Consider the following 14,369-nt stretch of genomic DNA (forward strand, 5'->3'; position numbering starts at 1 on the left):
TTTAACCACTAGGCTACCCCACCCCTAAAGACAGTACAGAGCAGCAAAGAAATTATCATTAACAGTCCTTGCTTTCGTATGAGTTTGTATTCTGTTGTAAAAGATAAAACAAAACTAATGAACATTTAACCGAAAAAATACAGAGATAAAACATTTTTATCAGAAGTCGCAACATAGTGAACAGCCGATGGAGTTTGTTTAAATGTGTTTGTGATACAACATTAATCTGATCTTAAATGTAAGAAATAACGTCTATTCACTTCCCAGGCTTTGTTACTAAAGTATATTATTTCCATGAACAAGCCACAGCATCGTGACGCTCTATAGTTGGCGCTCTGGCGTCAATTACTTTTGTGCATCCCGTTCACCCGGAGTCGATTAGAGGCCTAGCGTAGATTCTGGTTACTGCTGGCATAGAGTCACTCTCACTACCTATCCAAATCACTAACTCTACATTCATACAAAGGGGCCTCTTGCAGGTAACGAGGCATTATAATATAACATTAGCAGTGCGGCGTCTTATCGAGGCGGGGCGATGGGGTAGCCTAGTGGTTAAAGCGTTTCTTCGTCACGCCGAAGACCCTGGTTTGATTCCCCACGTGGATACAATGTGTGAAGCCCTTTTTCCGGTATTCCCCGCCGTGATATTGCTGGAATATTGCTAAAAGCAGCGTAAAACCGAAGTCACTCACTCACTCACTCACTCTTATCGAGGCCCGGCTTCTATTCTTTTTAAACTACAAAATAATCGAAGCAACGAGAAAATACTTGAAATTTAAGTTTTTGAGGGAAACTTGAAATAACAGGGAATTAATCGTGTGAGTGAGTTTAGTTTTACGCAGCAATATTCCAGCTTTATGGTGGCGGCCTGTAAATAATCGAGTCTGGAACAGACAATCCAGTGATCATCAGCATGAGCATCGATCTACGGAATTGGGACATGATGGCATGTGTCAATCAAGCCAGCGAGCCTGACCACCTGATCCCGTTAGTCGCCTCTTACGACAAGCATGTGTTACTAATGATCAATTCTAATCCGGATCTTGGAATTAATCGAAGTAACAAGAAAATACTCCAAATTTTAAGAAAATAATCGAAATAACGCGAAACTGTTCGAAGCAACGAGAAAATAATGGAAGATGAGAGATATTTCGCAGAAGAAAGTAATTAATGTTACAAATATGGCAGCATTAGGCTTTCATGTTATGCACTGCGCCGGAGTATGACCAGCGCCAGTGATTAACATGACGTCATAATTAAATGACGTCACAGACGCTTTCGCCACAAATCCACATCGCCGAAGCTGAAGTCACGTCAGCAATGGAAGGAGGCGTGGAAGAAGCCTACGAGACGAAAATCGTGGAAATTCATCAGGAATTGTCCATGAAAAGTAAGGATGGGATTATTTTACCATCCAAAGATTACAGGCTAGCTTTAGAGCGGTTTGGATACACATTACATGAGACTATCGGAGAGGGAGCTTACGCTAAGGTAAAAAGAGCGTATTGCAAAAAGAAAAATGAAAATCTTGCTGTGAAGATTATACAGAAGAGCAAAATCCCAAAAGAAGCCAAAGGAGAAGTTCCTTCCACGTGAAATTGCCCTTCTTCAGAAACTAAGGCATACGTCTCTGGTGAGTGACTTGTGAATATAAAACTGATTGGAGAGTTAAGTGTATTTTTAAGATAACGAACGGTCATATCGTATAATGTATTTATATTTCATTGTGCAGGTGGTGATATGAAGGCGTGTGCCTGCGATCACTATGACCACGTTAGCTGCGGTTATCGAATCCACTTATTCCTTTTAGTTTTGTTTTGCGTTTTGGTTTCCGAATTGAAATCCTTATTAAAAGTTCAACGACGTTTACAAAAATATACAAAGCGCTCTTAACGCTACGACTAGCGTAAGTCAATGATAAAGTATGGGAGTTTACGACCACCTTAGCTGCGATCGCTTAAATTTGTGAAACGAGACTGAGCTGTCAGTGCTAACACGGCGGATTAAACTTGATAAAAGACGAAGAGTGACTTGTCATTGACACGTGCACCATTTCACGAAGTCCCGGCTGTGACTACCCAACTTTTGCTCCATAGTCTCTGTGGTACCCAAATCTACATGTAGGGGTAATCACGTATGTTTTATACATGTTCCAAGATTGTCCTCCACGAGGTGTACGAGAGCCGAAGCAACATGTACCTAGTAATGGAATACCTGCCCAATGGCGACCTGCTAGACTACGTGAACAAGGTGGGGAGTCTGAGCGAGGCGGACGGCAGGCGTGTGTTCCACCAGTTGCTGGATGTGGTCAGCTACCTGCACGGACAATACGTGTATCACAGGGACATCAAGCTGGACAACATCCTGCTGGACGACCAGTACAACATCAGACTCACCGGTACGCTTCCATTCCCAAACTACACCATGACCCACATCTGCTAACTCTCACGCATTTGGCTTGAGACTCACATTTTTATTATTACTTATGTCAAGCTCTCACGATAAAACTTATAAATCTTACGCCAAAATGGGTTCATATGAAAAACAAAAATATTAATCCGCGAAATATCACACAGATAGGTCTGCATACATCGTTTTCACTGACTTTTCTGAGAATGTCTTTTAGAATTGTAGACAACCCATGCTTGTCGTAAGAGGCGACTAACGGGTGGTCAGGCTCGCTGACCTGTTTCTCACATAGCATCGTATCTCAAATGCGTAGATCGATGCTCATGCTGTTTATCACTGGATTCTCTGTTCCAGACACAATTATTTACAGACCACCGCTATATATCTGCAATATTGTTGAGTGCGGCGTTAAACAACAAACCAACAATAACAAAAACCTTAGAAAAGTGCAAGGTTTTGTACGTTTTAGGTTGGGTACCATCCTCAAGGACTTTATGTGCTGGCGATCTGAGGCTCTACTCTGAGAGTGTGTGTTCGAATCCCACAATTTCTCAACAACAAAAATAAGTGCCACTGTACAGCGTAAAACAAATAATGTGAACGTTTGTATGAGCATATTGTTAATTATTTTATGTTGGTTATCAAAAGAAACAACATTCCGTGTTTTTCAGATTTTGGGTTTGCCCGACTGAACCCGTACAGAGATCTGATGGAGACCTTCTGCGGGTCATATGCGTACGCCGCCCCCGAGATTCTGGACGGGGAAATGTATGACGGTGGAAGGACGGACATCTGGAGCTGTGGTCAGTCATCTTTTTGTCGTGTTTTGTTTGCTGATTTATAAATCATTCAGCATTCAAATACAACTTAACTCTAACTGGCATTTACAAAAATAATTTATTCTTATTATAAACTTCCAGACATAACACCTATAATTGCATCATCTTATTTAATGCACGTTCCTGAGTACAGTCCCGAATTCAGGCTCTATATTGTCATAGTTCTTTCGTGTTTCCACATCGTATGTATCCATTCATGATTAGGCGCATAACTATGCCAGCGCTACCTCATCACATCCCTCTTCAGGTGTTTGCCTCTATGGGATGCTGAATGGGAAGCTGCCATTCAACGACACCGATGTCGACATACTCAGGAGTTCCATGGAGAAAAAACTCAAATTCTACAAGCAGGTATCTAAAGGTAAGTTACGGTTTTCTAATTCAGTACACCTTTAAGAGATAACTAGGCACATAAAACCGACATAATTATTTTGGGTTTTTTATTTCATAAGTTTTGGGTTTTTTTCATTTTATATGTATGTACTGAACGAATTATATTTTGGTAAGGATATGAACCTACAAAAAAGTAGAATTGACTATTGCAAAATACACCCGTGAAGGTCCGGGTTAGAAAGTACCTTCAGCAACCAATGCTTGTCGTTAGAGGCGACGAACGGGATCGGGTGGCTTGGTTGACACATGTCATCGGTTCCCAATTGGGCAGATCGATGCTGATGCTGTTGATCACTGGATTGTCTGGTCCAGACTCTATTATTTACAGACCGCCGCCATATAGCTGGAATATTGCTGAGTGCGGCGTAAAACTAAACTCACTCACTATTGCAATGTACATTGTTGTGAGCACCAACAACAAGCATTGAAACACCCATCCACCCAAAAAAACCACCCACTCACTCACTTACTCACTCATGCACCAGCCAACACACTCACTCACTCACTCACTCATACCCACCCAGCCACTCAATGACAATATCATGTGTGAAAAGTCCTTCAACTCAGTTCCAAATCAGTCTATCCTATGTCTTACAGACTGTCGAGAACTGATCCGCCAGATCCTGGACACCAGCGCCAGAAGACGTCCCAGCATCCCAGCCATCAGGAAGAGTGTGTGGATGTGTAAACCACTTGTCAACAAGGCTGAGCAGTCCATGTCTGTTCTTTCCGTCAAAGCAGGTGAGTACAATGCCTTACTGTAACATAGTAGGGCATTATCATTAACAGCGCCATCAGTCATTCGCAGTAGGTGTGTCTCCAGTAGGGAAACACTGTGTCATTCTAGTGTATGCCTCCTCTGCCTCATGTTTGAGATACAAGGCGATGTAAATTATCAGGTGGCCACGGTGACTGCAGAACTAGACCCGTCATGGGGAAGATAAACTCTCTCAACCATAGCCTATGGCTGATGGGACTTATTACCAACAGCTCACAGCCCATCGCACCATCTCTCATAGCCTAAATGAACGTTTGAATGTTAGCACAATGACGAATGACACAATGACATTGTCATATAAATGTGTTTGGGAGGAGGTAGGGGCCGTAAACAAATTATGATACAGTTCAAAGACAAATCCTAGCGGCCCACCACTTCTCTCCCCTACACTGACAAGTCCATTACCAGCCTTGTGACGCCGCCTCTTCTCAAGAGGGCCTCCTGACACGAGAATGTACACATACGTCAACAGCCACATTTGTGTTTCCAGTGACGTCTAGAGTACCACACATGGGCCTGAATCCCACTGCAGAACATGGCTTCTCCTGTGGACAGAACTCCAAGCCTCTCAAGACAAACATGGTCACTGACATCCTCCGATCAGTTGCCGTTAACCACAGGTAACACTCGTCCATGCTTGCCTCTACACAATCGTGCACTGCTTCCAGGGTCTCAGTACAACAATATGTATACTCAGGATCGTTATTGAGTGAGTGAGATGGGTCTAATGTGGCTTTTCACGGTATTCCAGTTATGTATCATAGTGGTTAAAGCGTTCGCTCGTCACGCCGAAGACCCGGGTTCGATTCCCAGATGGGTACAATGTGTGAAGCCCATTTCTGGTGTCCCCCGCCGTGATATTGCTGGAATATTGCTAAAAGCGGCGTAAAACCCAACTCACTCACGGTCAGCCCAGAAATTCAGTGTTACTGAAAATAATTTCACATCATACAGTCATTTCCAGAAGAAATTGTCCACCAGACAGGGTTTCCAGACTAATGATTTTTCACTGTCAATAATAGTGTTCGTGGGAGCACGTCTGGACAGACATGATCCATATTATTCTGCAGAGTTTTGCCAGGAAATATATCTTCAATAATTCCTTGCTCGGTTTGTCCCCGTATGGCTATGGTATTGCCGATGTGACATTACCTTTAACAGTTACCATCATGGCTGGTGTTGCAGTACTGGGACAAGCAGTATCAACCTGAAGGATGTTCTCCCTGCCCATAAGGCCTCCTCTACCGGGATGCTACTCGGAGTGATGGGCCCCGCTGGCCGCCGGATCAACGGGCAGCTCAATGGGCCTGCAGGTTAGTTAGTATACATAGTTATCTCCCTTGTTTCACGTCATTCCTTCTTGCAAGACATCTTTAATTTTATCGCCTTTGCTTATACAGAGTCAGTAACTTCAGATAGTTATGAGGCAAGTAACTGTAAGCTCCCATCAATGTCATGGTTACAAGTGTTTCTAAGGCATTGGTTTTCATTTATCGAAGAAGCAATACCATTATATCAGTTTTGTATTAACTACCTCTACAAGAGTACTTAATGTTTCTGCATTAAAATATAGAATATTTGGGGGGATATGTTTTTATGGTGACAATTGAACACATCTCGAAAACTATTCATGACCCCAACGTTTTCTGTTCAGGATATATCACATAATGTACTTAGTATTCATGCTTACTTGAGTTACTCAACACCTCAGTACTCGTGCAACCTCAGACAATGTTTTATGGAGCACCAATCAGTGCTTTGCTGTACCTGGTTCATGTATTTGCCATTTGAAGTATTGTTGTATTCACTGTAGGTTATACATAGAAAAAAGGGTTTATCTTTGAAACTGATCAATATCTCCACGAAATAATTAATACAAATCATGCAAACATCATCATTCCCTTCTTTAAGTGGCATTTAGAAGCAGGTACGGTGAAGAGAGACAATTTCTATGGGTAGATAACTTCTGTATTGCAATAGATATGGCATTTCGGTGTAGATGCTAACACTGTTATCAAGCAAATGATGATCATTATCCTTCACCTGTGACGTTATCTAACTGATGTGTTACTCTCTCTAGAAACCAGCCGTGCCCTATCTCCCGGAAAGGCCACTTTCCAGTCCCTTGCACCCATCTCAGAAAATGGAACCACTGGAACTGCTAATGCTGGAGGTGATACGGCCAAAAAACCTGGCTTAGGTGGTGGAATGGCCCGGTTCAAGAAGGCCGCAAATGCTCTCAACCGCTTTAAAATGGCAGTCCGAGTGGTGACAGCGATGCGGAGGTTCAAGCGCGGCCCCATCACCACCATTCTCACCATCCCCCAGGAACAAGCCATGGCAAAGATCATCAACGTCAGAGAGAACCAAACAGTGCAGGAGGTGAAGGAGATGCGTTTCACGCCATCAGGCAAAGTGGCCAGTGTTCTTGGCAGCACGCGGCGCCATGAGAGTGAAGTGAAACAGGAGACAGCCGATGCTGCTGATGCCGAGAGGAAGAAGAAGGAGGACAAGCTGAAGATGTGGGGGGACACTTTTGCTCACCTTGTGCCAGATACATAAACACGTCCTAGACATTTTGTTTTCCCTGAGCAGGTCCGTTTTTTGCAAGCTTTCAACACTGCATACAACCAAAATTGCTTTTGTGTTAAGTTCTCATATTCATCATGAAAAGATTTGTTTTATACAAATATGTTTAACAAATTTCTGATACACCTTTGTATAAATAGTGTCAGGTTATCTTTTGAATATCCCCAGGTTTGTAAATTTGTCAATCAGTTTGATGTGAACATTGTCTTCAATTTTGGGGAAAGATTCATGATAAGAATGAAATTTCAACCATTGATCCTTATTGTGAATGAATTGTTTAGGTTCATTACTTTGTACTAAATATTTGTCAAATTTGATATCCTTTTATTAAAAAATATATTAATATATTTCCTATTTTCTGTGTTGCAATTCATGTTTTAAAAGTGAATCAATTACTTTTCATAAACATCCAGATTGTTGATTTAACTTGTGCCCAGACAGTTATGGTTGTGTTGGGTGAGGTTATTCCACAGGCCACCTCATACTAATAGACGTTGAAAGATGGTTGCTGTTAAACTAAGGACTTGTCACCTAATGCCACTATCGTGTCTGACAAGGGATTGTATCCATATTCAACTATGACCTGGTATCATGTACAAACATGCATGTGCCAACAAACATAAGTACACCCCAGTAAGTGCAATAGTCTTGAATGCAACGTTAAACCAATTCTCACATGACCATGAACATCAAACACCGATTTAGACAGCAAGTAAATGTTTACACTGTAGTCTGCAGTATTGCCACCGAATCACAACAGCCTTCAAATAATCAAGTGAAGCACGTTTGACTTTGCCGATCAGCCAAACATTTTCTTAGCTGTATTTAACAGAGACTCTGAATGATCATAACAGTCAATACACTTGAAGCATGTTATCGGAGACAGAACAAACTTGATGATCATCGGGTGCAGCTGTGGAACTAACATTACTCGATTTGTCTACTGTGAAGGGTATGAGGGGTTGAAGGCTATTAGAATTTATGTGCTCAAGAGGTTTCATTATGTTATATTAGTCAGGCCAATTTCTTACAAAGAGTTATCAATCTTGCCTATATATATCAGCAAAGCTATGATATATCATTTGTTTATTTTAGAGTTTAATGCCACATTTGGCAATAATCCAGCTTTGTGAAGACTTAGTGGTCTGTAACTAATCAAGTATAGACCAGGCAATTCAGTGACTGATTTTATGAGCAACATCCTTTGTCATCAAAGCATGAAACTGACCAAGTCCCAGAGTTTAACAACCCAAACCCTTCAGATGCCCGGGGACCCACACACCTGACACAAGATGCCCGGGAGCCAGGGGACCCACACAGGCTGGGGACCCACACAACCCGGGACCCACACACCTGGCTGGGGACCCACACAGATGCCAGGGGACCCACACAGCTGGCTGGGGACCTATTCTAGCTGGAATAAGACATATCCAATGGGCACATGAACCCCTATAATATACAAAGATTTCAAAAGATGGCTTTCTGTATCTTTCTGTATCACTCCAGTGAGTGACTGACTGACTGAGTTTAGTTTTACGCTGCAATCACCAATATTCCAGCTATAGAGGAAGATCAGCTCTAGAAGAGGCGGATAAGTGTTTCATTGCCACGGATGATGCTTAACGCCGCACTCAACAATATTCCAGGTCTGTGACGTCACGGCGGTGTGTATATAATCGAGTCTGGACCAAACAATCCAGTGATCAACAGCATGAGCATCGATCTAAGCAACTGGGATAAGATGACATGTCAACCAAGTCAGCAAGCCTGACCACCCAATCCCATTAGTCACCTCTAGTCTTGGGTTACTGAAGATCAATTCTAACCCGCATCGTCACGGGTGTAACTATTACAGACATTGACAATGTAATCCAATGTCAGGAGACCTAAACACTCATGTAACTCATGGTCCCCTCACACAACAACAAAACAAACAAATCATAGGATCTGGGACATTTTATTTTTTATTATGTACAAAATATTGTTCTGTGTCACTAAAACTGTACAGTCTACATGTGCTGCCACTGGAAGCAACAGAGACTAGGAGTAAATCAACATTCTTAGACATTACAGTAGCAAGACCAGAGTCCCACTTGTGTTCAGCCTTTGGGACATTGGCATTTTCGTACAAATATAATTTAAACTAGGGGTGTCACGATACACCAATCTCACGATACGATACGTATCACGATTTTAAGATTGGTCCATCAAAATAGTCTAGCCAATCACAAAAGCTGTTAGTTTCCAACCTATTTTTTAAGTAAAGCTAGCTACATCTATTTATCGGAGCGATCTAGTATAATTTTACTATCAAGACTTTGAAGGAGATGGATATAGCATAAAAATTTGAATCGATAAAGTTTTAAAATAGGAATCGATACACGCAAGCATGTATCGCGTATCGTATCGTCAGTAAAATGTATCGATGCAGCGATACATTCTCGTATCGCGACACCCCTAATTTAAACAGTTGGCAACATACTTACTTCAAGAACACAACAATGGAGGTGTAAAGGAATGACATCCAGCGCCATCCCTGTGCATGCTGTCATACATCCTCCAACTTATACTACTCATGGGAAGTTCTGAGATACCCAGTTTGTTGATATCACTATAGTTAATCTGTCTTAATATGAAGGAACAGGGTCCCTTCTTTTGAGTGTACACCCAGTGTGACGTTTGGTGCACATTCATTTCAAAAAGCTCCTTACACCAACACCACAGCCACACACTGGAATGGAGTTCCAGAAAGGTATGATGCCTTATGGATCACAACTTCCTTATTGTATTATGATGCAAACTTTCGGTATAGATTCTTATACCGTTGTCAAGTGAGTGAGTGAGTTTGGTTTTACGCCGCTTCTAGCAATATTCCAGCAATATCACGGCAGGGGACATCAGAAATGGGCTTCACACATTGTACCCATGTGGGGAATCGAACCCGGGCGCTTCGTGACAGGCGAACGCTTTAACCACTAGGCTACCCCACCACCCCTATACCGTTGTCAAGCAACAGTGAAGCAATACAGCACAGAACCAACTTACATACATCTAACAGTAAATGATTTTGTGCACCAGAACACTGTCACTTCTTTCTTATCTCTTTCAGCTTAGTATGTATCATCTGATTTGCTGAAAAATGCTTTTGTATGAACATTTCTTAATCAAACCAAGCAGATCCACTACTGTGATATATGTGAGCACTGTCCTCGTGGCACGATCAGCTTTATGGCATACACCACTTCACAGAACATGGTAATACATATCTATGCATTTGTTTTCCTCACAAAAACTTAAATTAAAAACAACTCTGATCTTGCTACTTATAGTACTGACATTCACATTTGCTACGTACAGCATTTCAAGCACACTTGCATACATACTGATACTTCAGCACTATAAAACATCACAGTTAGGCCAGACAATCTTTTCATTTGGTTTACTAGATTCCTTCAACCCCTCAAAATATCAAGAAGAGGAAAAACCATATGATCTAAAAAGCATTGTATTTTTCAGCTACCACATTTAATTCAACATCATTTCAATTTAATGGAAATTTACTTGTTCACAAGGTATTACCTGCTTACCAGTATATTGCAATAAGAATCTTAAAAAGATATGTATTGCAACATTTTGGGTATTGGGTAAAACTAGCATATATCAAGTTTCATAATTAAAAGTATTGTTTAACCTAGAATCTACATGGCATAGTCATTCATAATCGATGTGTCCCTTCAGAAGTGATTAATAACATCAAACACAAAGGTGACGCTTCACTCACATTATCTCCCCTGTAAGTATGACTAAAACATGGCATCAACTGACCCTGCTTAACTTGACATTGTAATGCAAACTTCAGTTAGAAGAAAACAGGATCTACATGTACAATCGTTGTCAATCACTGCCAAATGTATAAGCTCCAAATATATCACAATACGTATCATAATACAGATACCTGTAACACGTATATGTACAGATTACCTGTAACAATTACAGATACCTGCAATACAGATACCTGTAACATTACACTGCAATACAGATACCTGTAACACAATACAATACAGATACCTGTAATTGCAATACAGATACCTGTAACACGTACATTGCAATACAGATACCTGTAACACGTACACTGCAATACAGATACCTGTAACACGTACATTGCAATACAGATACCTGTAACACGTACACTGCAATACAGATACCTGTAACACGTATACTGCAATACAGATACCTGTAACACGTACATAGCAATACAGATACCTGTAACACGTACATTGCAATACAGATACCTGTAACACGTTTACTGCAATACAGATACCTGTAACACGTACATTGCAATACAGATACCTGTAACACGTACATTGCAATACAGATACCTGCAACACATACATTGCAATACTCATGAATACACTACACAGCCCTACTGTTCACAATAAATAACAGCTCAATTTAAGGAACTTGACTGAACTTGCACAAGGGCACCACGCATAATCTTGAAGAGAACACAGTCGTATGATGATGACCAGCCAATGAAAGCGACAACTTACAAAATCAGTGATATAGTAAGGTAAATAAGCTCAGTCAGAGGTACTGAAAGTGTTCACAGTTCGATGTTCTGTGGAAAAGTTAAGGCTAGTCAGAAAGAAATTTGAAAATCTTCACCATGCACTTGGTGCATGTAGACATAAATATTACGTTGCATGTTTTAATATTTGGTTGCACTGGTGCATGTCTTTGCATGGTTAAATCGAAACCTGAATAAATTGTGTATACAATAAGTTACACAGAATGACAAGACAAGCTTATTAACTCTGCTCACCTGACAAGACTGACTGAGTTTAGTTTTACGCCGCTTTTAGCAATATTCCCGCAACATCACGGCGCGGGACACCTGAAATGGGCTTCACACATTGTACCCATGTGGGGATTCGAACCCGGGTCTTCCGTGTCACGAGCGGACGCTTTAACCACTAGGCTACCCCAGCGCCCCTCACCTGACAAGAGAAAGTCATAAGACTATTTCAAAACACAAAATAAGGCTTATTTTATTCTATTTGGTTCCCACAGTTAGACCAGTGCATGAAGCAATCTGTAAACCAGAGAAACAAAAATAATCTGTTCTCATCATGACAGCACACCTACATATCTCGAGTTATGCCATCTGTGTTAATATCATGTATATTTCCCTGTCAGACACCGTGCTGTGTGGCCAGCAAGCAGCAGTACCATCTATGGGCATGTAGGAAGCATGTTGATATCACCTATATTGTCCGTGACACAGGAGTGATGTGAGGATCATGTGTTGTCCAGATATGTCAGTATCCTAGGCTCAGTATTATCAGCTAGTGTCCATCTTCTCACCGGTCTCCACACTTCGGTTCACAGCTGCTTTGCTGCAATGCTCAGTGATTTCTGGAACAGTGATGTTTAGGACGTGAAACATTAAAGTATTTTTTCCTTCATTTTTCAGGCAGTTTTGAAGTGCATAACAATTAGGCAAGAACTTTTTGTATTGTCCGGAAAAATCCACTGTTGATATAAGAATGTCATATGAATGTCACAATGATTGTTTGGATTTCAGTTGAAGAATATATTATGTCGTAGAAATGTTGTGTGTTATAATTTTCAGATATATTTGCACATATAAATTTGAGTGACTCCAAATCATGTGTGGTAATTTTGAATTTGTATGTTGTCAAAGTGCTTAATTGATGGGAAAAGTGTATAATGATTACGGACATCACAATTTGATTACATTGTGCCACCTTAAGCTTTCAGTAAAATTTCCCTGTAGGTTTGAAACCTGAAGCCAAAATTTCATATGCTTTTCTGTATTTTCTTTCTTCAAACACCAATGAGTAATATGCAGAATAATAACTAGGAATTACATTCATGAATCTGTGCCAGTATTGTCTTACTCTGTACAATCAGTGACAGTATTGTCAGTGTACGTACTCTGTATGATCTGTGACAGTATTGTCTGTGTACTTACTCTGTACAATCTGTGACAGTATTGTCACGGTGTACTTACTCTGTACAATCTGTGACAGTATTGTTGGTGTCCTTACTCTGTACAATCTGTGACAGTATTGTCTGTGTACTTACTCTGTACAATCTGTGACAGTATTGTCGGTGTCCTTACTCTGTACAATCTGTGACAGTATTGTTGGTGTCCTTACTCTGTACAATCTGTGACAGTATTGTCGGTGTACTGACTCTGTACAATCTGTGACAGTATTGTCGGTGTCCTTACTCTGTACAATCTGTGACAGTATTGTTGGTGTCCTTACTCTGTGTGTGACAGTATTGTCGGTGTACTTACTCTGTACAATCTGTGACAGTATTGTCGGTGTCCTTACTCTGTACAATGTGTGACAGTATTGTCGGTGTCCTTACTCTGTACAATCTGTGTCAGTTTTGTCGGTGTCCTTACTCTGTATGATCTGTGACAGTATTGTCGGTGTCCCTACTCTGTACAATCTGTGACAGTATTGTCGGTGTCCTTACTCTGTACAATCTGTGACAGTATTGTTGGTGTCCTTACTCTGTACAATCTGTGACAGTATTGTCGGTGTCCTTACTCTGTACAATCTGTGACAGTATTGTCGGTGTCCTTACTCTGTACAATCTGTGACAGTATTGGTGTACATTGTACAATCTGTGACAGTATTGTCGGTGTCCTTACTCTGTACAATCTGTGACAGTATTGTCGGTGTCCTTACTCTGTTCAGTCCGTTTTGAGTCAGAGACAGACCGATGAATTGTAAATTTTATCATTGTACAAAATTGCCACATAAATATAAATAGTACACGTTTATCATTTACTAATACCCAACAGCTTTCGTATATTTGAAAATGTTGACACAGTTCACTATTTGTTACGAGGGAGGAGTGCAGAGAAAGGGACAGCCAGGTGTGCGAGAAAGGATGGAGACGGCACAGCACAGGCTAATGAATGCAATCGGTCCGTTTCTAACTCAAACGGACTGTACAATCGGTAACAGTATTGTAGGTGTACTTACTCAGTACAATCTGTGACAGTATTGTCGGTGTACTTACTCTGTACAATCTGTGACAGTATTGTCGGTGTACTTACTCTGTACAATCTGTGTCAGTATTGTCGGTGTACTTACTCTGTACAATCTGTGACAGTATTGTCTTACTCTGTACAATCTGTGACAGTATTGTCGGTGTACTTACTCTGTACAATCTGTGACAGTATTGTCGGTGTACTTACTCTGTACAATCTGTGCCAGTATTGTTGGTGTCCTTACTCTGTACAATCTGTGACAGTATTGTCTGTGTGCTTACTCTGTACAATCTGACAGTATTGTCGGTGTCCTTACTCTGTACAATCT

At 41.0% G+C, this 14,369-nt stretch overlaps 2 protein-coding genes across 2 annotated transcripts in view; one reads left to right on the forward strand and one right to left on the reverse strand.

Annotated features, from left to right (window-relative positions):
• The first annotated feature begins 1,279 nt into the window (after positions 1–1,279).
• On the forward strand, positions 1,280–7,355 carry LOC124254560 (testis-specific serine/threonine-protein kinase 1-like). Its single transcript, XM_046688385.1, is given in 9 exon segments — positions 1,280–1,572; positions 1,574–1,633; positions 2,158–2,398; positions 3,081–3,212; positions 3,496–3,609; positions 4,239–4,382; positions 4,910–5,039; positions 5,605–5,732; positions 6,500–7,355. Coding segments are annotated over 9 exon segments (1,683 nt in total). The 5' UTR covers positions 1,280–1,320; the 3' UTR covers positions 6,982–7,355.
• Positions 7,356–11,083: 3,728 nt separating this feature from the next.
• The window catches only part of LOC124254550 (cytosolic Fe-S cluster assembly factor nubp1-B-like), a 30,089-nt gene continuing 26,803 nt past the window's right edge, over positions 11,084–14,369 (reverse strand). The window contains 1 exon segment of the mRNA XM_046688367.1: positions 11,084–12,423. Coding sequence (XP_046544323.1) covers positions 12,350–12,423 — 74 coding nt within the window. The 3' untranslated portion in view covers positions 11,084–12,349.

Source organism: Haliotis rubra, unplaced genomic scaffold, assembly GCF_003918875.1.
Source record: "Haliotis rubra isolate DU_JTF1 unplaced genomic scaffold, ASM391887v1 Scf575, whole genome shotgun sequence".
Taxonomy (NCBI): domain Eukaryota; kingdom Metazoa; phylum Mollusca; class Gastropoda; order Lepetellida; family Haliotidae; genus Haliotis; species Haliotis rubra.